This window comes from Cupressus sempervirens, chromosome 4 (assembly GCF_028749045.1).
Source record: "Cupressus sempervirens isolate cs-2001-9-10 chromosome 4, ASM2874904v1, whole genome shotgun sequence".
Lineage (NCBI taxonomy): Eukaryota > Viridiplantae > Streptophyta > Pinopsida > Cupressales > Cupressaceae > Cupressus > Cupressus sempervirens.
In genome coordinates, this window is record NC_143121.1 from 912,855,261 (window position 1) to 912,873,987 (window position 18,727).

Here is an 18,727-nt window from a genome sequence, read left to right on the forward strand (position 1 = left end):
GTTTTATCCCACATTGAGAAAACGAAGAATTGAGCTCTTGTGAGAACACTATAAAAGAAAGGGAAGAGCTTCCTTTTAGTATGCTTGGAAATCAAAGAAATTGAGGAATTTTCTAGATATTATATCTCAATAGTTTGAAGGATGAAATCCCTTCAAGCTGGAAATCTTGACGCCATTGAAAGATATAGTCTTGAGATTCAACATAGTAGCAATCTGAAAAAGCAGATACGAAAAAGCAGTCCGAAAAAGCGGAACCGAAAAAGCGGGCTGAAAAAGCAGGTACGAAAAAGTAGTCTGAAAAAGCAAAACCGAAAAAGTAGGCCGAAAAAGCAGTTCGAAAAAGGCAAAGCAGAAAGGGCAGCATTGAAGGAAATTATTACAGCCATCTACAACCAGGTTCTTTTGTTAGTATTGCTTTTTAAGTTGTTATAAGCTTTTAGCTGTAAGTGAGCATTATACCAGCATTATCATTTTGTAATCCATGTAAATGCCAAAGTCTTGGCCATATTCCATGAGCATTGTAATTTTCATTGCAATTAAGAAGATAATAGTTGCTAGTGTCATTTAAGCAATTTAATATCATTATTTTTCAGCTAGCTAGTTTGCATACCAACTGTTTGTAAAAATGCCAGTTGGCTGTAAGTGTTCATTTCTCATGCTTAGATCATATATATGCACTAAATATTGTCAAAATTAGTGGCACACTCATGTTAGGTCATTGTGTAGTCCATTGTAGTCTTCTAGCACAAGATTCTCATTGATGCAAATTGAAGAAAAAGTCATTTGAAGCCAGCTGAAATACTATATTACAGTGAGCTTTCATTTGCGTATGAATTGTTTGATGAAATTCCTTGAGCTTTCATTAGCATTTTTGAGAGCAAATTTGAGGAGGGTTATTACAGTGGTATCAGAGCTTGCTTGCAAAGTGTTTGACGAAATGTCAAACAACTGAAGTATAAAGATTTTTGGTGTTTGAAGAAGTTATAACCTATTGGGGTTATTACATTATAAAACATGTGAAACAATCTGGAGGGCAAATGGCATAACAGATACAAACGAATGGTTCCGACAGTTTCCGGCCACCCTATGGGGTGTTGTGATTGATTGGTTTACTGATACAGATCCACAAAAGTTAAACAGTTGGGATAATATTAAGGAGGAGTTTATCGCAGAATTTCAAATATTGCGCGACGATAATGAGATTGTAGTGGAGATATTCAATATTAAGCAAGGGAGGAATGAAACAGTCCGAGTCTTCGCCAGGAAGTTGAAGGACCTGATCAATAAGATGGAGAATAAGCCGGCTGATGGGCTACAAAAGAGATGGTTCATTGAAGGCCTTCACCCAAAGCTGCGAAAGAAGATGAAGATCGTGCCACCATTGACATACACTGAAGCGTACAATCGGGCAATGAACCTCAAAAGTGAGCAGAAGACGGAAGAAGAGGAGTAGCTCGTCTGATTCAACTGACGAGGAACCTTCAGGAGAAGATAGCAGCGATGATGAAGGCAGCAGCAAGAAGGTTCATGCTCTTCAAAAGGACATGATTCGAATGATGGAGTTCAAGAACATGCACAAGGAGAGACTAAAGGCAATGAGCTATGGTGCACGGAGTGCAAGAAAGAAGGCCATACGAAGAGATCCTGCCCGAAAGATCAATTTTGTGAGATTTGTCTAATCATGGGACATTCGATAAAGGAATGCCCTTTCAACCTGAAATCAAGAGCACCACAGCAAGTGTTCCTCACACAGGAGTCGTCCGCGTCAAGAGGGAGCGGGAACACCAGTACGGAAGGTGCCACATCGAGTGGATACAAAAACAACAGGCGTAGTCAAAACAACAACAACAATAGCGGCAACAACAATAATGGCGGGAGGAGTCGAATTCAGTATGATGCGAATGGCCGGCTGATAGTTCAATGCCGCGCATGCAACCTGTGAAGTCACTTCGCCCAAGAGTGCACAACGGCGAACACACCGAAGTTGTTATGCCAATGGTGTGGACTTGGCGACCATGAAGATGCTAAGTGCCCGAAGTCTGGAGTAAACTTGATTACCATCAGGACGGACGATGAAGAGGTTCTAGCAATCACTCAGAAGCAGGCGAAGCTATACCCCCATCTGACGGAGGAAAAAAGAGACTAGAGGAAGCATGGGAAAAGATCCAAAGAGCAACGCAGGCAGAAACGGCATACCTGAAGGACACGACTGGTACCTCCGCACGTGCAAAACAGAACATTGTATGGCAAATATTACAAACTGACGTACCCGTCAAGATAAATGATCTGATACTCACTATGTCTCAACTTCGTACGGCACTCAAGAATATAGTTCCAATTGCTAAGCAACTAGCAGAGCAAGGAAGGGAGATAGAAGGTGGCACAAGTGCAGAAGATCCGATGCTGTTAGCCCTTTCATCTGAACGCCATCTAGCAGTTGTCGAAATGGGCATTCTCGGGACTGTGCTGATAGACACGATTGTGGACAGAGGGTCCGGTGTTAATGTGCTACCAAAAGATACCTGGAAAAGGCTAGGACAGCCAACATTGTGGCCACCTACATTCTAGTTGCTAACAGCCGATCAACATGGAATCAAGCCATTGGGAGTCCTGACAACGCAACCAATGACGATTGGAACATAGCCGTTCCTGTTGGACTTTGTCGTGATCCCACTGAAGCAGAAAGGATACGATGCTATTCTAGGTCGGGGGTGGCTAATACAAGCCAAGGCGAAGCACAATTGGAAGAGAAATACTTTATCATTTGAAAGCAAAGGGCGGAAGTACGTCATCGATCTACTTACTCAAATGGTCGAGGAAGAAGCTCTATCGTCAGATTCCGAAGAAGAGGATGAAAGGAGGCCGAGTATGGAACCAGATCAAGAGGGAATCCTACGATTGGAAGGAGATGACGATTTGGATTCAATAAATGGTCTTTACCATTGGCAGATAGAAGACTATGAACTATTTTAGAGTTGCAACGTACTGACGATAGAGGAAGGACACAGCGCTGATGAATTTCCAAGGGAATTCGCCGAGATAAAGAAAGGAGATGTGCTAGTGGATGTCACACCTGCACATAAGTTCACTGAAGAGGAACCCATCAAAGATAACGAAGCCACGCTGCAGACCGTGAATTTGGGAGATGAAGCCGAACCACGGAACATACTGGTGCGAGACAACTAGGACCCAGTACTGAAGGCAACGGCATTCAAGATATTTTTGGAGTATAAGGATGTGCTTGCATGGACATATAAGGACCTGAAAGGAGTGCCCCTAGAGTTGTGTGTAAATTGCATCCCCTTGATTGAAGGAGCAGTACCTGTACAGAAGCGGCCCTACAGGATGAACAAGAACTATGCGGCACAAGTTACGGAGGAAATCAACCGGATGCTGGAGGCCGGCATTATTTTCAAGGTGCAGACTAGAGAGTGGGTGTCGCCCATAGTAATCTCGCTGAAGGAGGACACCACTAAGATTTGGATGTGTCAATTTCAGATGCCTGAATGCAGTCACCATCAAGGATCCGTTTCTGATTCCATTCACAGACAGTATCTTGGAGGAGGTAGCGGGACACGAGATCTACTCATTCATGGATGGCTTTTCCGGATACAATCAGATTTCAATCGCAGAGGACAAACTGAAGACAACATTTGTCGTAGAAGATGGGGTGTATGCCTATAATCGGATGTCGTTTGGTCTGTGCAATGCGCGTGCAACATTCCAACGAATCATACTCCACATCTTTGATAAGATGTTCCTCGGAAATTTTAAGGCATTTCTGGATGATTGGTCGGTATTCAATGCGAAGGACAAACATCTAACAACATTGGGCGAATGTATGGAGAGATGCCGACGTGCACGCCTAGCCCTGAATCCGAAGAAGTGCAGGTTTATGGTTCCGCAGGGAAGGTTCCTCGGACACATAGTCTGTAAGGACGGACTGAAGACAAATCCGGATAAGGTGAGAGTCATATTGGAGATGCAGTCGTCTACCAATGTAATGGAGGTAAAATCTTTTCTCGGACATATAGGCTACTACAGACGATTCATCAAAAATTTTGTCAAGGTAGCATATCCGTTGGACAGGCTAACATGCAAAGGAGAATCATTTTGATGGGAAAAGGAATAGGATGAAGCATTTGAAGGACTCAAAGTACGACTGGCTACGGCACCCATTTTGGCGTATTCGGATTGGAATAAGGAGTTTCATGTTCATGTCAATGCATCGAACTATGCGATCGGAGCAACCCTCACGCAGACAAGAAGCCACGAGTTGGATCACCCGATCTACTTTGCCAGTTGCCTGCTATCAAAAGCTGAACAGAATTACAGTACAATCGAACGGGAAGTGTTGGGAATGGTCTATGCCGTGCAGAAATTTCGTCATTACCTGCTGGCTACTTCGTTCGTGTTCTATGTTGACCATCAGGCCCTACTATATGTGATCAATAAACCGGTTATTCAGGGAAGAATCAGCCGTTGGTTACTTCTACTATAGGAATTTAGCTTCAAGATTATTGTACGGCCAAGGAAGAAAAATGTCAGCGTAGACCACCTCTCAAGAATTAAAGCAGGGGAACCGGCAAATGGGGTGAACGACAACTTTCCTGATGCGTAGTTGTTTCAAATCGCAGTACTGCCGACATGGTACAAAAGCATTGGAGAGTACCTTTCGACAAGCCAGTTCCCAAGTGAAATACCACAAAATGAAAGGTGTAAGTTAATAATTAGGAGTCGTACCTTCCAATTGATCAATAGATTGCTCTACAAAATGGGGCCTAATCACATTCTACGATGGTGTGTGTTAGAAAAATAAATACCACGAGAACTAAAGGAAGCACACGAGGGTCCAGCAGGAGGACACATGGGACCTAATACCACGACACATAAGATATTGCTAGTAGGACTGTGGTGGCCAACAGTGTACAACGACGCACGAGAATGGGTCGTCGGGTGTACCGTGTGACACATGCCAACGAGCCGGGAAGTCGCTCCAAAGAGATTTCATGCCACTATACCCGTCCCACGCTCAGGAACTTTTTGAAAGATAGGGGCTGGATTTCATCAAACCTCTAAAGGTGAGTAGAATCAGGAGGTGTCAATACATCATCGTAGCAACAGAGTACCTGACCAAATGGGTGTAGGCACGTGCATTACTAGATAACTCGGCGGTAAGCACAGCAAAATTTATTTACGAGCAAATTATTACCAGGTACGGTATTCCGTTGCAGTTAACAACTGATACAAGTGGACATTTTGTAAACCATGTTATCCGACTACTCACTACGGAGTTCAAGATTTATCATTCATTATCAAGTCCGTACTATCCAAGAGCAAACAGACAGGCCAAGGCTACCAACAAGATCTTGGTGTCCATTATTTACAAATCTCGTGCTGTCGAAGGTGAAGATTGGGAAGAAAAATTACCCTCTACTCTTTGGGCTTACCGTACGGCGTACAAGGTGATGACGGGGCACACACCGTTTCAATTGATGTTCGGCCAGGAGGTAGTAGTACCAGTGGAATTCATGATCCCGAGCCTAAGGATAGCATTGGAAAACAAGTTGGGCGATATGGAAAGCCTAAGGGAGCGGCTGTATAAATTGAACAAGCTCGAGGAGAAATGATTGTTGGCACAGTGGGCAACAAAGATAACACAGAACATGCGTAAGGTGTGGCACAATAAACACCTCAAACTGAATAGGTTCCAACCAAGTCAGTGGGTTTTGAAGTATGACGGGAAGAACGAAGTTAAACCAGGCAAATTCAAAGTCAAATGGATCAAGCCATACCAGATCTGAGTAGGGGACAATGGAGCAATAAAAATGTGGACTCTAGATGGACAAGAAGTGCCTCACGCAGTGAAAGATTCAAAGTTGAAGATATACCATGGCCGAAAGACTCCCTCATTGCAAAATGAAGTCCAAACAACCCCTTTGTCGTTGCAAAATGAAAAAGCTCGGGGGGACAATTAAGTTTGTTATTATAATTTGAAAAAAAAAAATGAAAATGAAAAAAATTAATAAATAAATAAAAATGAAATCACAAAGTTATCGTACGGTTTCTAGGTAGACACCGTACGGCTTTTTAATGGATGTCACCGTACGGATTTGAAGGTCAGGAGTCGTACGGGCCTATAAGTTAATTTGTAGAGCACCAAATACTCAAACAACGTATAGATTTGGAATTCCATTGCAGGCTACTATACAGATTTTGGGAGCTCAGTCACCGTACGGTCTTTCTGAAGTCACAACACATGTTATAAAATCTGATTACCGTATGGCGTACGGATTTTGGAGGCCATTTGGGTTACAATTAACCATACGGGTTTCAACTTCAAGTGCAAAACTGACGTACGAAAATTACAAAGCAGGATGCAATGTGCGAATTGAAGGCAACGTAAGGATTTTTAAGGCATTGATTCTGAGAAATTGCACTGTACGGATTTTGTAAGCCATTAAATTTGGAGATTACCGTACGGAATTCATTGGTCTAGAGTGTGATGCTGTACGGATTCCATAGGTATATGAAGAGTCTAGTTCACCGTACGGATTCTTATGATTCCAGTTCACCGTACGGATTTATAAGATTCATCTGGGCGTACGGATTTAACATTGGCATACGGATTTGAGAAGACTATTTGTAATTGGCGAATTACCATATGGCTTTTCCAAACAATGCTTGGTGTATGGATTTTAAGGTCTTCATTAGAAGCATCAAGGGGATTTTGAGGCTGTACGGTTTCCATTGGTTATCACTATCCATTGCCGTAAGGATTCCAAGCTGCATTTGAAGGTTTCACCGTAAGGAATTTGGAAGGTCAATGAATTGAAGGTTAAGTTTGACTATTGGTGTGTACGGATTCAACTGTTGTACGTAAGAGAATAATTTTTGCTGGACATTTGTCGTACGCTTGCAAGAAGCAAAGAATTTGACCTAACCATATATGGAGTTTGCAGGCAAACAAAAGTTGAAAAAGCAACTAGAACAATCTGAAGTTGGGGAGGGCATGAACATGTCTAGTGTGGGAAATCAAAAGGAAGGCACCAGCAACAAGCAGAAGCGGAAGCCCCCAACACCTGTAGCAGCGGAAATCACACCACAAACTATACAATTCGAGAGGTTGAGTGTAATGGACTGCAGAAGATGGTGGCAAGAAACCCCTGATACGCATCCAGTAAACGCCAGCATCAGAAGAGCACAGGTAGAATGGGCTATTCGGATGCCTATTTTTTGCATTCGAGATTATTAAGGGTTCCTATGCGCCATGATTGAGACCTATGGGAGAGCTTCTCGGAGGAGCACATTTGAGTATTTGGACAGGAACTTGGTGGTCTCATTCAAGGTAGCTGATTTCACACGAGTCTTTGGCATTCCAGGGCCGTAAAGCAAAAAGGTTCAACCGAAGAAAATTTCTAAGGAGGTAAAGCTATTTTTTATTAGACTGGTATGTGGAGATATGACGGAAGCAGAGCAGGTGGCATTGGCTGAGACATCGAAGGGAAGGGGTTTAAAGAAAACAGACATTCAAGAAGGACCATGGCGATGCCTGATGGACTTGGTCAAGAGCAGGCTTACGGGATCATCTAGGGCATCCGATATCTCATTTCCGCAAGTGTCTATGATGAATGGAATAACGAACGGAAAGGTGTACGATTGGGCGTCTGTGCTGGCCAAGCGTATGCATGAGTTTATGACCCTCTAGCATAAGACATTCTATATGCCTCACTACGCCATTGGTCTCTTCCTTGATGCAGCAGCACGGATGATTCTAGAAGACGAGTTGGAGGTAAAACCGGGACCACTTGCTCCTAGGGAACCCCCAATCATACGGTGGAAGCACTTGGATACAGCCACGAGGCAAAAAGGTGTTGTAGGATAGAAGAGAACTCGGGTAGACATGGGAGGTGATACGGACAGCGGCCGTCAAGGGACATCTTCTGAGGAAAATAGTGTGGGGGACGAAGAAGGGGAAGAAGATGATGAAGAGGTTCAGATTGTCACAGCTACCCCCTTGGTTGTTTCTTGGCACTTCACTGACCGCTACTCCTTGTTTGGTGCCAGCGGGTCTGCACATGGCTCGTATTCCCGGGTTTGGACAGACAAGGCGGCTAGTACTGATGACCGGTGCACCCCAATAGGCAGTTACAGTAGCAGCACCATGGCAGCACAGGGTAAGGCCTTCTTTTGTCCGGTCGGGAGTTGGGTTTGCCGTAGGGTTTACATGGGTGACAGCACCCGTCAGCCAAGAGACTTTGCCAGCTCCTGCTAAAGCACTTCCGGTAGCAGCACCCATGGCACCTGTAATAACCCTCCTCAAATCTGCTCTCAAAGATGCTGATTGAAGGCTCAAAAAATTTTGTCAAACAATTCACATGCAAGAGACATATGACTGATATAGTATTTCAGCTTGCTTTAAATGACTTTTTTCCAATTTGCATCAATGAGAATCTAGTGATAGAAGATTACAATGAACTACACAATGACCTAACATGAGTGTGCTCCTAATTTTGACAATATTCAGTGCATATATTATGATCTAAGCATGAGAAAAGAACACCTACAGCCAACTGGCATTTTTGCAAACAGTTGGTATGCAAACTATCTAGCTGATAAATAATGAGATTGAATTGCTTAAATGACACCAGCAACTATTATCTTTTTGATTGCAATCAAATTTCTAATACAATGCTCATGAAATATGGCCAAGACTTTGGCATTTACATGGATTACCAAAATGACAATGCTGGTATAATGCACACTTACAGCTGAAACTTATAATACCCTAAAAAAAACAATACTAACAAGGGAACCTGGTTGTAGATGGCTGTAATAATTTTCCTTCAATGCTGCCCCTTCTGCTTTACTTTTTCGAACTGCTTTTTCGGCCTGCTTTTTCGGTTCCGCTTTTTCCGCTTGCTTTTTTGATTCCGCTTTTTCTGCCTGCTTTTTCAGTTCCGCTTTTTTCAATTGCTTTTTCGATTCCGCTTTTTCCGCCTGCTTTTTCGGTTCCGCTTTTTTGGACTGCTTTTTCGTTTCTGCTTTTTCGGATTGCTACCCTGTTGAATCTCAAGACCATATCTTTCAATGGCGTCAAGATTTTCAGCTTGAAGGGATTTCGTCCTTCAAACTATTGAGACATAACCTCCAGAAAATTCTCCAATTTCTTTGATATTTCCAACCATACTGAAAAGAAGCTCTTCCCTTTCTTTTATAGTGTTCTCACAAGAGCTCAATCCCTCGTTTTCTCAATGTGGGATAAAACATAACTCCCTTTATGTAACTTATGTCTCCAATGTGTTATAAAATAAAGGGGACTCTTTTAATTTAAATATTTCCCACAAACTATAGTATATGCATTAATAAAGTTAAATATTTAAACTTAACTTTATAAAATAGCTTTATCAATGCATAACAAATCTTATCAATGATAAACAAGTCTTTTTGTCGATTTTAAACAATTACCATCGACATACCGCTGCCACTGGATGTCCGACCATATCCAAGATGACTTACTATAAATAGTAAGTATGCCCAAAGTTGGCTCAAAACCCCTCAGAAAGACCTGCAACTGAAACTGTCTAGGCCAAATGGCCTCTAAGTCCCTTTAATGTCCTAGTTAGCCTACGAGACCGTGGGGAAATAGGCTAACGACAACATCATGCTATGAATGCTAGAAAGGGGACATTACAGCACCTGTCGTAGCACAGCTAGCAGTGGAAGTGGAACCTGCCGTAGCACAGCCAGCAGTGGAAGTGGAACCTGCCGTAGCACAGCCAGCAGTGGAAGTGGAAGTTGTGGTGGCTCAATCAGCAGGAGTTGAGGCACCTATAGTAGAGAGCGTGCCAGACAGAGGGGAGGAGACGACCTTGGAGGTAACCGACCTCCCAGTACCAGAGACAGCAGAGAGACAGAGTACATTGAGCGTACACTTGGATGTCATAGGATCTGATGCAATGGTGACGGTGGATGCAGCACTATTGGCATCACCTAAGCGGGATAGGGAGAGTCGACTTCGGGAGGTCAATACTTTTTTTAGCACGCGGTTCCACTGGATGTCCTATTTGCAGACTCCTACGCGAGATGATAATTTCGAGGTAGACACTCAACCTCAGGTAGCAAGGCCAGTTCCAGATGGTGGACCGTCGCATAGTACTGTTGAGCGTATGGCAGATGCCATGGGGATGGCTATGGGTATGCAGGAACATCCATTAGAACACGGAATAGGAATGAAAGAGGCATTTCTTGCCGACTTCACCACTCTGGCAGCACGGGCTCGTCATGTGTTGGATTCGACGAAGGCTCAGGCATTGGATTCGATTGTGAAGGAGCTGGAGGGAGTCATCTCATTTATGCAACTAGGATGCCTAGCTGCCTTCACGATTTTTTTCAAGGAGCGGGGATGGCCGGATGTAGAGACTGATGAGATGTGTCGAGACTAGGCCACCACGGTAGATTTTGGTGTGGACAGCCGAGTTGAGGTTTTGCTCCAGGAGATAGTTAAGTTGCATAGGGAGGCGTATTACACTCTTCGGAGGGGTCAAGCGAATCAAGTAGCAACTAAGAGAGCTCGGGAGGAGTCAGCTATCAGGTTGGCTTCAAAGAGGGCAGCCTGAGAATCTAAGGGCGGCCTGGCAATCCGAGAGGGAAGCCCTATTAGTCAAACAAAGGCAGTTGGCAGCAGAGAAGGAGCAGTTGGTAGCAAAGAAGGTGTAGGCGGCAGCAGAAAAGAAGAAAGAAATGGGAGAAGTTGGAGCAATGATGCAGTCCGCGCTGGAGCTTCAGATGTAAGTGGAGGTAGAGTTGAAGGTTCGAATTCCGGAAGGAATAGGTCTACAAGCTTCGGGTTGAGCTAAGTGATCTGAGAGCACAGACACATCCCCCTGCATAGTATCTTGGTCATTAGTTGCACAATTTTGTTGTACTGTCGTCCGGAGACAACTGTTCCTTTTGGGGGGGATGAGATGTAGTCAGTAAATAATTGTAAATGAGCCAACGGGTAGGATAGTATGTATTATTTGTTATGAAGCCGACTTGTGCCCGATAGGTTCCTTCGAGAACCTCCCGAAAGGCCCTTCGATGAGTATATATACCCCCTTTGGGAAACATTGTAATCATCATCAAGCATAATGTAATGTTTTGATATATGCAAATAAAGGAAGAAGTTCTGCTATTTCCATCTATTGTCTGTGTGCATCAATCAATTAATCTATGCAGTAAACATATATATATACATACACACGAATCCTCCACGAATCATAATTGGGAAAAACAATCCCGTATCCACAGATCCAATTCAAGTGCCCGAATCGGATTCGTTTCACAAATTGGCAACTAAGATTTTTCCTCTTCTCAAGACTTGTTTGTGGAGATATTTGTGTAACCTTGTCTGTTAAGCTCTTGGAGCTTTCTTAGTCCATAGAGAGCTTTCTTCAATCCACACACATAAACCTCATTCTATGATAAAATAAATGGTTCGGGTTCTCTATATACACTTCTTCTTCAAGATTCTCATTTATGATTTGGCATCCATCTGATGCACTTTGAAATTCTTGAAACTTGAAAGAGCCAAGAACTTTCTCATGACCTCTAACCTTACAACATGTGAAGATCTTTACTCAAAGTCTAAGAAATAGTCCAGAACATATAAAAGTAAATGATAGACGATGACATACTAGTAATTGCAAATTTGAACAATGCACATAAATCTGATTGCAATTTCAATACATAGTTAAGTACAATGGGAGGAGTTTTGCAACTTTGTCTTTAAATGATGAATCCACATTGAGTTGCAGAAATAGATTACACCAAGCAATGAATACTGCAGTCCAACAAGCAGCACTGATGAACCTCAAAATGTCTGCCAATGATATTCCTATCATTCCTCACTATTTAATGTTGAACACCAACCATAGCAAGATGAATGCTGATTGCTATAATATATGCAGAGATGTAAGCGACAGCAATGCTTGCAATGCTGATTGCTATGATGTATGCCTATATGAATACTACAGCAATACTGATGGCTATGAAATATGTAATGAATAATATGATCGCCACTATGAATATGCAAATATCTTGATCACCAATAAGATGAATATGGATAAATATGTTGATTGCAGATATATGAATGATAGTGTGATTTCTACCCACAACTCTGATAGCCATGACTATTTTAATCACAACCAAGGAATCACAGTCACACAATGCAACGTTATGATCATAATCATGATTGCAGAGAATATGACAATATTCTGATCGCCATCCTTCATCTCAGGCATTGCCGAAGGTATGATGATCTTGATTGCAATCGCCAACCAACAAGAACTCCACCAATTCAGTCCCTGGAAGGAGACTTCACCATATTGCTTAGAGTAGACTATGAATATGCAAATAAGTTAATCACCGGCGCCATGAATATGGATAAATGTGTTGATCACAGTGATTGCGGATATATCAATGATGGTGTGATTCCTGCCCGCACAAAATCTGATTGCCACAACTATCTTGATCACAATCAAGGGATCCCACTCACACAATGCAGTGCTCTTCTCACAATCATTATTGCAGAGAATATGCCGATGTTCTGATCACCATCTTTGACCTCAGGCACTGCCAAAGGTATAATGATCTTGATTGCAATCCCCAACCAGCAAGAACATTGCCAATTTAGTATCCAGAAGAAGACTTTACCATAATCCTTACAGTACACTAGGAAAGGCCTTGCACCTCCAAAACTGCAAATTCAGAAGCCAATTACAAATTGGAATTACAAACAATGAACAAGATAATCGACAATGTTTGATTGCTCAAAATGACCGGTATGTTTGAGGCCAAACATCTCTCAATTAAAACAAGTCGGCCAAGTCTCGAAATGGTGCCAATAATTTGAATTTGAATATAGGTCTACCCTAGGAGTGGCAAAAAGGACATGCCACACAAATTGTCCCCTAGCATTGATCCTTAATAGCTCATGGAGACAATGATGAGCTGTAAGGCAAAAATAGAATTGGGTCCAAATAGGGGGCAAAGGGCATGTCAATCTCTCCTTCCTGAAATCCTTGCCCAATGCAATTTTAGATTAGGATGTTCCATAATCTGCTTTCTCTTCCATGAAGCACTCTCAACTGGCAAGTCCTTCCATTTGAACTGTGTACCCGCATATGAACTGTTGTGTGTCTCAATCCATACTTATAGTGTTTCTCAACAAAAAATGGATTTGTCGACTCCTCATTCATCAGTTGTTAGTAAGCATTGTGAGGCTATTGCTACAAATGTTTGTATGTGCGCTGAACTGTGAGTATGTTCCAGTTCTAATACAAGGTTGATTCTCTCCCACTCTCTGAATTACACATAATTAGGGGGACTGCTAGCAATTATTTCATATATATAGGTATCATTTGTTAACTATGATTATTTAGCTTTTTAATTTATTTGGTTTGCATTTGTCGATGATTAGACTGTCCAAGGAAGTGAGTCTACATCAATTCACGTGCAGAAAAAAGTTAAGCTTAAACATAGAGTTGGGAATATAGAAAATATAACAAGCCATTTGTATTGTATAAATATGTCTGATTAGATTGAATAATATAATCTTGCAAGTGGAAAATTATTTTGAGGAAATCTCATGTATTTTGCATCACTATATTCTGCCCAAATTCTTCATGCAATTACACCAAGTACAGTCGGAGCTAATGACGCACAGTATGATGGTAGAAACTTTAAAGTTTAAATTAATAGTGAATATGTGTCTACTGACAACTAAGCGGTTTTTACATCTGACAGGTTATGAGGGAGAAATTATTGAAGAAATCGTCTTCATTCCTGTCTGTAAACAAATTATTTATAAGTGACTGTTTAAGGGGAGAACATACCTCGCCTTCCAAGCTTTCTTGGTCTTCTGTATGACAAGAACTATCATCATCATCATTATCAAAAGATCCATTGTCTTGTTTTGTCTGTAAGGATTCCTTCCTCCTCTCTTCTTCAGCACGCTGGAATGCAGGCGGTGCAGATCCTCCCTGTATACCTCCAGAGACCTTGACAAACTGCAACAATCAAACCAGAAATCTTTATTACACTAAATTCTAAAAACATAGAAGCTAAGCAGGAGCCTTATATCACATGAAAGTTTATCTATATAATCAAAAGGACAGAATAAAGAAACATAATTCTCACATACCTCACTGTAACAGTGACTACAAAGCCCATGAGCAAAATGCTTAGCATCTGTCCCCTTGTGCTCACAAAGTAGCTCTGTAATGCCTTTTATTCCTTTAATCTCTGGGTTTATTATGGGAACTTTCATTGCCTGCATTTCTGCCTCGACCTCCTTTGCCTTGGCTTCAAACTCTTCTGTCTGTAAGAAAGAAAGAATATAAAACTTGATACTTTAGTCATAAGATTATTTTAAACAGCAACTGCAACCAAATAATCTACATAAATCCAACGGTCATAATTATCTCTGGAAATATAAGGGCTAGATATATTAAAAGAAGACAGAGTTTACAGAATTTCAGATCCTTGCAGCAAGGCAAGGATTCTCAGAATAATAATGCAGTGTACAGTAAACATTAAACCCCTAGAAGAAACTCAAAAACCTAAAGCAGCCAGATATTTTTGAAAATGAGACCAGTGCAGTACAGAAAGAACTCCAAAAAAACTAGACAATGATGCAGTCTAGGATGAGGACCCCAGCAAAGGGCAGCTAATCCTGGAAGCCACACACATGATAAGTCACAGCCACAAGGCACTTAATTTCTTAGCCTTCAATGTCATCGCCCAATGCTCTAATTCACTACCATATGCCCTGCATCCTTCTCATCACTGCTCCAAGTCTTACAACAGCACTCTGGAAGCATTTTAAATAGTAAAGGGTCTTCTCAATATTTGTGTCCGATATATTCCTTCCATCTGCCAAACAATTCCCAGGACAAACTCCTCACTCTGCTGCTAGTAACTTTAGACCCTCGTGTTAGCCCCTAGATGCTAACATCCAGTAAACAACCCAACCAATCCTCATGCCAGCCCCAAGAAGGAATGTCATCCATCAAGTAGTGTACCCAATCTCCTTAAATCTACCCAAAACTATCACACGTGGCAGTGTACTCTTGACCACCCAACAAATTTAACTTTACACCCAGACTATGCTAGAAATCACATCTAGCACTGTCTTGCATTTCAACAGAGCATATCCACATACAATGGCGTCCAAGTTTCTCTTCCTGACTTTCATGTTCAATGGCTTCTAAAACACCAATAATATGATAATCTTTTACACATTAACCAAAGAAATAATAATTTACAGTTGACTCCAACCCACTAGAAATTATCAAAAATCTAACCTAGAAAAATGATAATCTTTCTCACAGGCAAAACTTAGAAATTTAATCCAATAGATCCACCTGTGAATCCTATGCAAATCCACCAAAGTTGGTTAAAATGGGCTTTCATCCAATCAACCAAGAAAGACTAGGAATGTTTGTCCTAGGGTTTGTTCTTACAAAGATCTTCACAACTCACAATATAGAATCAAATCCAGCATGAGCAAATGAGCTCTCAAATAAACCTTTTACAATCACTAATTAGAACTTCTATGAAGATTATTTTAATCTTTTGTGCAAAATATATCATTAAAACACTATTATAAAGTGACTTTATAATATTTATCTTTTAAATATTCAATTACTTTATTAAGTTAGTAAAAATTTGTGATAAAGTCATCCAAAAAGTTTCTTATTGAACAACTTTGTTTAATTAATATATTTATTCCGTATCACTGCCCTAAATCAGCTATGGCAACTATATAAGCTAGAAGGGACACTTCTGGCTACTCAGCAAAGAGGGATACTACAGTCATCCCTTACCACTGATAGCTTCTTCTTAAGCAATTTGAACCTGTAAACCAATTCTAGGATCCCAAAAAAATCTGAGTGTTCCACAACAAACTTGCTGCTTCACTCTGATACAGTTGAAACCAGCCAATCTATCATTCTGCATTACCCTCTGAAGGAATTGAATAATCATACAAATTATTGGATCCCAAATCTCTATATCATCATATATCCTAAGGTGAAAAGATAAACATAAGTCTTCAAGTCACTATCACATGTTTTCCATCGTGAAATCAAAATTGTCAGCAACCATTTAATTTTTTCTCTTGCACTGCCTCCTACATGTGATCATTGTTGACCAGGGATACAGGAATACAGATGGGCCAAGGATGCTACTGCATCAAAGAGAACTGTATTCGCATTCCTGCTCCACTCAGCTTTCATGTGATCAAAAGCCTGTTGAAAAAGGATGTATCATCCAAAAACAATAGGAATAAATCACTTTATCAAACAAGAAGGAATCCCATCAACAATAGTAATGAAAAAGAATGTTTTATTCACTTGAAGAAACGCTTTGAGACAGTTGTTGATGCAATGCAAGGCAGGAGAATCCCCAATGGAGATTTCCTAGCCCCCAGCAAATAACCACACAGCGGAATATAAACAATAACACAAGATCTGATACCAATTCACAACTCTTTATAACTGTTACATGCAATGTGCCCGGCTGTAAGGCCTTCCCAGTTATGGCCAAATGCAAATCAATTACAATAGTTCTGCAAGATCCAACTCAAATCCTAGCTAGCCTAGATCTGTAACATAACAGCAATCTGGTAGAAACCTCCAAGATCTAAACTTGTGCTCACAAGCCATCAAGCAACCTCCTTATTTCTAAACCGCAGCCACTAGCTCTTCTCCAAATTCACTATCTTAGCTACTCCTCTACTAAGTGGAATCCTCCAATAAAAATCCACCTTCATCCTCCCATCATAATAATTTCTACATGAACTCAAGCTCCTTATATAGCCAGCTAAGCCACAAATTGGCTAGTCAAGCATTTAATTACATTATAGGTCCACCTTGGAAGAGCAAACCAAAACTATAGCAAATATGAACAAAACTCAATACCAAGTTATATTTAGGTCCACACATGACATAACAACATGTCCCTAACTTAACAAGATCCCATTTCATCATGAACAATGCAAGACGAAAAGGCTGATTGATTACGTTTCGCGAAAACTGGGCAAATATTGATACCCGAGGAAAATGGCAATATCTCCCAACTCCGGATGAATTAGGACTTGCGCTTTAAACTGGAGGTAGTATTTAAGGTCCTCTTCAACCCCTTAAAAGCAAAAAGGCTGATCCATTACGCATCAAAAGATACACAGCCCGCAACAAGCACGTGGAAAACAGAAAATACAGCTCCAGCTGCAAGGTAAAACGGCTCTAACTTCAACACGATAACTCCAATCTCTATGTGCACATAGGAGAAGGTTCCCCAATATGCCTTGAACACATCTCCAATCAAGCAAACCATAACTCCACCAAAATCCAAGCTCGATGCTCCTGCATCAGTTGTGCACCATTTACATTTTTGACAAGGCATATCTGACTGTTTCTTAGTGATTTTGTGACTTGTCTATATAATGGTGCTTCATTCTAATGCCAGCGATGCTTTCACCAGTTCCAAACAGAAAACGAAATGATAATAACACATTGTGTCATTCATTAGGTTGTTCAACAGCGCTTTTAAATCTACCAGAACCCCCTGTCAATCTAATTTTTTTTTTTTTTTTTTTAAATTCTTGGATGTTTTACATTTCGTAAAAAATTGTATGTCCCCATGTCTTGCACCTTAATGGTAGAGTTTCTAGAGGGTTGCCTATTATTCAGTTCTTGTAGGCTACCAAACTGCATAGAGGACACATTTAGAGGCTTTTGGAAACTTATCAGAGCTTATGGAGACAGTTTGACCAGTTTGGGAAAGTCTCCGAGATTTTAGGAGGAATCCATATTTTTTAGCCATGGACTAGGGGTTGGTAGGGACACACCAAGAGGCCTCCCGGATCAGCCTGGAGACTTCCAGCACAAATCTTATTTTTTAGGGGAGCAACTAAATTATAGGAAAAAACTGTCAATTAGCTCACAGTCATTAAGCAACATCAATTAACAGTATCCATCGGATGGAATTCAGATTGGAGTCTAGATGAACAAGCTATGTTATACAATTTCAATTATTTCCTAAGTTAGATTATAATAAAATAATAAATTAAGTGAACGATAATAGTCGTAATAAAATAATAAATTATAATAAAGGGGTTGCGACTTCCTAGGCGAATTACATCAAATTGCAGCTTAAAAGATGGTCATTTTACCACAACAAACATGGCCTAATAGCATGTCAACCCATAAGTGAGAGAATTTGATAACAGAAAACATAATTTTATGAAGATTAAAAAGGGTTGGAAACCCCTAGAAAAAAATTGAATGGCTTGAGGAAGGATATTAGAAATTAAAAATGAATGAGAGAGCCATTTTGGAAGCATCCAGGTTTGAGAACAGACTTTGTGTAATTGTGTGTGCACTCTACAAAGGGATTTTCAGCAACCCACGCGTCTGAGAATGGAATCTCCCAGAAGTTGATTGCCTACATGTGTGAGATACCACCCAGTAGTGATTCTACAGGTGATTATGATTCTTCGATAGATTTTGGAAGAAGAAAACATTGAATCAAGCAAATAGCAACGCAGAAATAGCTAGTCAAAGCAACATCAGCAAGTCATCGAATTGAGTGGGAAATAGCTGGTCTAAGCATTATCAGCCTGCCTTCAGCCATACCAGCTCCTACAGAACTGCCATTGTGTATGTTGCTACTAGGCATGAGT

General features: G+C 41.0%; 1 protein-coding gene across 1 annotated transcript in view; it reads right to left on the reverse strand.

Annotated features, from left to right (window-relative positions):
- Positions 1-18,727, reverse strand: part of LOC149564370 (Cyclin/Brf1-like TBP-binding protein) — a 272,701-nt gene that overhangs the window by 99,002 nt on the left and 154,972 nt on the right. Inside the window, exons 12-13 of the mRNA XM_089827430.1 lie at positions 14,186-14,362; positions 13,878-14,051 (exon numbers count right to left, since the gene is read on the reverse strand). Coding sequence (XP_089683556.1) covers positions 13,878-14,051; positions 14,186-14,362 — 351 coding nt within the window. The remainder of the gene's footprint in view (positions 1-13,877; positions 14,052-14,185; positions 14,363-18,727) is intronic.